The following is a 5,450-nucleotide window of genomic DNA, read 5'->3' as shown; positions in this document are numbered from 1 at the left end:
ATCGCTAGGCGATAGAAATATAAATATCATATATAAAAGTTCCAGGGGGATATAGAGAATAATAGACACTATTTTATTTTATTTTTCTTAACCTTTCAAGGAATATTTGATAAGATATAAAATAATGCTAGAGATTTAATACCAGTTATGAGTAGTAGAATAACGTGAACTTAACTATTAATTATTCGCGGGTAAAGGATTTACAGAATTTCTATACTTACTATTAGCGCGGACTACTAATTTACACTAGTTAACACGAACTTTGGTTCGTTAATCTCGCGGTACCCGCAAACCCACCCTAGTTCCAACTACTTACAGTGGACCAACCTGGACAATTTCCCTCATGTTACTACGTAATAGCAATGCACTATTACTTATACTAGTCAGTTGGACATATCAAATAGGGTCCACTTCATTATATTATATCTACCAATTATAAATCGTTAAGTAGTCAGCCAAAGTGTTCGGGTTTATAAGCAGTCCAAGTACCTAACTATGAAAAGATACGATCAATTTTGCAATTTCACCGCTTTTGTATATATCTCACAGGTCAATAACGTGGGTCACCACCTGCCGCACGATTTCGAGGCAATACACTACAAACTAAAATAACACTTTTCAACTACATATAATTCAAATTATATAGAAATATTAAGATATAGTATTCTTAATACCCGAAAATCATTATATCTAGCTTTTAATTATCGTGAAAGTAATATAGAAGACAGATCTATCTATCTCGACAATTTATAGACAAAGACATCTTAACAATCTCTTCAGATATCTGGAGTGTAGAATCTCCAGTATTTTAGATTATAGATAGTCCAGAGAACTTTGGTTTATCTTTTCTAGCTATCCCGAAATTATTTTAAAACTATACAGCGGCCTTTTTAATAAAGTTTACTTTCTTCTTTTAATACCTCTTTTTCTTACAAGATATTCTATCAATACCAGCATATACCATTCCACTATACTTCTAAAAGTCTGGATAAGAAGCCCGCTCCGCATCGATACGTCTCAGACGCTCCTCATCCATGTACCACCTGGACCTGGTCTCCTCAAGTAGCTGTCGTGGGGATTTGCCTGCAGCATTCGGTTGATCCATTAAGCTGCTGCCTCCAGCCTCCAACAAGGTTGCAATCATCTCTTCGTGTAATCTTATCCGTTCATCTAGCGTAGTACGCTCCGTTTCCCCTTCTCGAGTTGGGCGAGCGAAGTAGACCCCTGTCATCGTCGCTGTATGGGGTGGTGTGTTCCCTTGTGAATCTTTGGCATTGACATCCGCGCCCCGGCTGATCAGAAAGTTAGCGGCGTTAACCTGCCGCAGATTTTTTGCCATCAAATGCAGGACAGTGCTGCCATCCATATCGGTATGATGAATATTTACCCCATGCAACAGCATGAGATCTAACAGGGCAGGGTTTATAGGGTCACCTGCATGGGAGGCCAGAGCCAATTCATGAAGCACAGTCTTTCCATCGGTGGCTGCAAAACTTGCATCCGCCCCGATTTCGCATAGAAAACGGGCCAGAGTATAGGAATGGGAGCTGATACACTTGGCATGGGTACTGACTGCATAAAATAAGGCGGTTCTTCCCAAGTTGTCCTGGATATTAACGGTGCTCTGCTTGCCTTCCAAGAGTAGCTTGAATGTATCGACAATCCGGGGAAGCACTTCATTCTCCGGTAACATATCTTCGGCCAACGGGTCGGGTCCTATAGCAGCCCAATGGAGTGGCAATCGTCCATCGCCATCACGTACAGATACCATATCTGCAATGTCAACATTGCTGCCTCGATAGTCTAGCAAGGCTCGAATCCCCGGAGCGTTCCAAAAACGGCTACCACGGTGAAGAGCGGTGACATCTCGAGGCAGGTCTGAACCCCCATAATTATTCAATTGGTTCAGGGGCATTTGTCTTCGGTGTACATCAGCTCCTGCATTAATCAAACGTGCCACCAACTGGTAACTGGCCTGGGCAATGGCCAAGCCGATAACAGTCTCTGAAGCTTGCGGAGGGTCTTGTTTATCCGACCGGGACAATGTGACATCACGAGCAGAAGCGCCCCTGTCCAGGAGGAGGTGAATCAAACTCTCACTCCGTGCAACACGGTCGCGAACCCAACTCCGCTCAGGAAATTGACACCGCTCCCAATCGAACCCGACATCGGAAATAGAGGTAGCCGCAGACAGAAGTGCTGTCTCACACGAACCATCCCCAGGTTCAACCGTCCCCAGTGGTGGCTGACTGTCCAACAGGAAGCGCACCATATCAAGCTGAGCAAACCGACAAGCTATTCCCAACAGCGAGATTTTTCGCTGTTCGAGTGATTCAGTGTCAGGGGAATCGATATGCGCGTGATAATGGTCCAGAAGCACGCGAAGCACATCGAGACTTCCATACTCACAAGCGATAAAAAATGCGTCCATGTCTCGTAAATCGGAGGGATACAACCCAGCCTTCGGATGCTTCTCGATGTATTGTTGTACCATCCATACATCATTGGCCTTGACCATTTCGCCCAGAAGTTCCCCATACTCGGTCTCATACATTTGGGAACCGTCCGTGTCGAGCAGCATAGCATCGTATCCATCTCCTCGAAGGGTGTGGAATGCGGGATACGACATTGCTTAATTTTTCGCAATTCCCCCTTTTCCTAAAGGTTAAATTCAGGAGAAAAGAAGTGTTGAGGGTAGTTTTTAGTTACACAAAAAAGAGGAGAGAGAGATTCAACGAGAGGATAGAGCAAAATATTTATCTTTTGGGAGAGCATTTCGCCTGTTCTTGGCCCCACTTGCAAACTATGAAAAACTAGTCGTGGCGCCCGAGAACCATCTAGCATCCAATTCTCGTCAAATACACCAGGTTCGGGAGAGAAGTAATTCGCGGCATTGATTCGGACTTGAAAGCCAGGATCACGCGTCGGCAGGTTCGGAAATATTCTGCGCAAGTTCCTTTCCGAGAAAATACCTTGTTGGTGCATCCAGAGCCCCTGTATTTGATTGGGGGATAAAGTCAGCCATAGTCATAACGAAGCCTATTAACTGGTCAACGAGATAGAGAGAGGGAGAGCTCTTACAAAACTATTCAGTAACTCGGCATAACCAGTGGGTAACGAGGTGCCTGCCTCGAGGTCTCGAATAGCATCTGCCCGGTCCACACCTATATACCACCGTCGATTGCCATTGATAGGACGGGCGATGGCGTCACTGCGAGCATTATAATTCTGCAGGTCGCCGTTATTGAAGCTCCCTCTGGCATACGAGCCTGTGTATTGATATTGGGCCCGGAAATCAGCTCGGCGACCGCGAGTGACGACCGAAGGCCGTGTGATGGTCTGGCTATGATAGACATCCAATATAGTGACTCCTGGAAAAGTCCGTTCAATGAGTTGTATATGGAGATGGAAAACGATCCAGCGGTCAGTGCGGTGCGTGTGGCTTCTATCGCGATAGCGGTTCCGGATCTCGTCGGTAGGAGTGACTCCTGGTGTACTTCCGATCCAGAAGGCTATCTCAAGGACCACCTGGCGGCCTCGAGCATTAATCCACCTCAAATAGTGAAGGCTCAGTTCACCCTGGTAGCATCGGTGGAAATTAGTGACCACGAAAACAAGACAGAGGGAAGTAAACTCACGTTCAGAATACCATTGATAATCAATGAGATTGTTGGCTGGTTACCATTAGCAGAATGATCGTCCATGCTTAACACAGTCACAGCTTGTGTGGAAAGAGCTGATGAACTGGTCGACTCATAATCCCCATCCAAGCAGAGGACGTCAGTAGCAGCGACCAGTCTTTGTATCCCTTTCGAGTACTCGGCAATGTTGCAAAGCGTTTGAACCAACAAGGGGTTAGGACTATATAGTGGAGTTCCGGACCAACTGTCCATAGCGCCGTAGACGCCTTCTTCTATGGTAGTGATATTGGCGGCCTCATCTTCGTACCCGTACTCAGTGGTACGATTCGTCCAGATCCGGCTCAGGTCTTCTCGCGGAAATTGAGAGGTAATCCATACCGCCATGATAGGCAGCAGATACGTGAGGACCGTACCCTGGTCTGTGGGCTTCTCGGGTGAGCTAAGGTCTCGCGTGGCAAAGCTACTGAAGCTCGCGCTATACTCTGAGGCCCAACCACTGGGGCAGACGGGATTCGCAAGGAATCGGGTCAGGTAAGCATCGAAGTCTCTAGCGGTCTGGTCTACATATATAGTAGTGTCCATATCTCGTGGTGCCTTCGTTGATTTCTTCGCGCCAGAGCAACAATATGCCTCATTGCCGTATAGACAATCTTCTGTATTCGCTGTTTGCTCCTTTCCCTACATAGTGTTGATTATCTGCTCGGCAACGCGGATCGAGCCTACTGGGCAGTTGGTGCTGCAAAACTTTTTATTCTAAAAAGTTATCCCGTGGCCATGCCAATTGCAGTTAATAAAGATATCTAGAAAACCAGTATTATCTTTATAATAGTAGTTGTAATTTATTCTAGACTTGCACAATTTCTAACTACTCCAGCTATTACAAAAGTTTATTATAAAATTAGTATAATCTACTGGATATAATAGATTATCGTGGTAGCTTTCTATCTATCGATATTTTATCTAAGGGTTAATAGAATCTGTGATAGTACAATACACCGATTAATAGCTAGATTCATAATCTATTTTAATAATTCCAATTTTAGCTTTGTTACTGTTATATCCTTTTTTATATTTACTATTATTATAAAAGCCTCGCTATTAGTAAGTTAGGGTTTTCGTGGAGATAGGATAGCATAGTATTTATATTTAGCTTTTATCTAGTAAATATATTGTTGAGTCTAATATAAGATTCTTTATTTTATTAGCCCGAGCGACTTTAGTAAATTCGCTGGGGTAGATCTTACTATAGTTAATAGATGATAACAAGCAATTGCAGGATATCAACCCCGCTATCTTGTTCTAACCTTCTCTTCTCTTACACTCTCTATCTTGTCGCTGTAGAGCTAGAGCTTGAAACGAGTATCGTCCCCAACACTCTCTTCTTGAGAACTCAGGCCCTAATTCTAAAACGCGCTAAGCCACGATAGACCGTTCTAGGAATGGCCCGCCATTTAAATGCTCTCCTTTACTGGGGTTGTCACCAAGCTAGTGATGCGTGTGCTAGCGTGTCTCCATGGTAGGTACCCGGAAATACGGTGATAGTGTTCGCGGCTGACACCAGTTTCGAGACCACCTTTATAGAGATCTGTATCGACTCTGTGCTCATACAAAGTTTCACCACCTCGAGATACCCGCCAGACGATGCTGCATAGAATGGTATCCAGCCAATTGTATTTACTTATGGATATTTGCAGCAACTCCATGCTTGTACAGGAGAATAATCATTTCAAAATTCTCTTGTATTTGATGGTATATGGCATATCGCTGTGCAGATATTTATCGCTCTGCCTGGTGCCTATAAAAAAGAGG

The 5,450-nt window shown here is 44.3% G+C and overlaps 2 protein-coding genes across 2 annotated transcripts; both read right to left on the bottom strand.

The window, feature by feature from the left end:
* Positions 1 to 976: 976 nt before the first annotated feature.
* Positions 977 to 2,629, bottom strand: ANOM_011813 (ankyrin repeat domain-containing protein; the record flags this gene model as incomplete). Its single annotated transcript, XM_015557069.1, has 1 exon — positions 977 to 2,629. The coding sequence occupies one exon, from the start codon at positions 2,627 to 2,629 to the stop codon at positions 977 to 979; it is 1,653 nt and encodes a 550-aa protein (XP_015400939.1).
* Positions 2,630 to 3,042: 413 nt separating this feature from the next.
* On the bottom strand, positions 3,043 to 4,223 carry ANOM_011812 (uncharacterized protein; the record flags this gene model as incomplete). Its single annotated transcript, XM_015557068.1, has 2 exons — positions 3,043 to 3,579; positions 3,639 to 4,223. 2 exons carry the CDS (start codon positions 4,221 to 4,223, stop codon positions 3,043 to 3,045), a joined length of 1,122 nt encoding a protein of 373 aa, XP_015400938.1.
* Between the last annotated feature and the right edge of the window lie 1,227 nt (positions 4,224 to 5,450).

Source organism: Aspergillus nomiae, assembly GCF_001204775.2.
Source record: "Aspergillus nomiae NRRL 13137 chromosome Unknown contig00735, whole genome shotgun sequence".
NCBI classification, from domain to species: domain Eukaryota; kingdom Fungi; phylum Ascomycota; class Eurotiomycetes; order Eurotiales; family Aspergillaceae; genus Aspergillus; species Aspergillus nomiae.
This window is presented reverse-complemented; position numbering and strand designations above follow the sequence as displayed.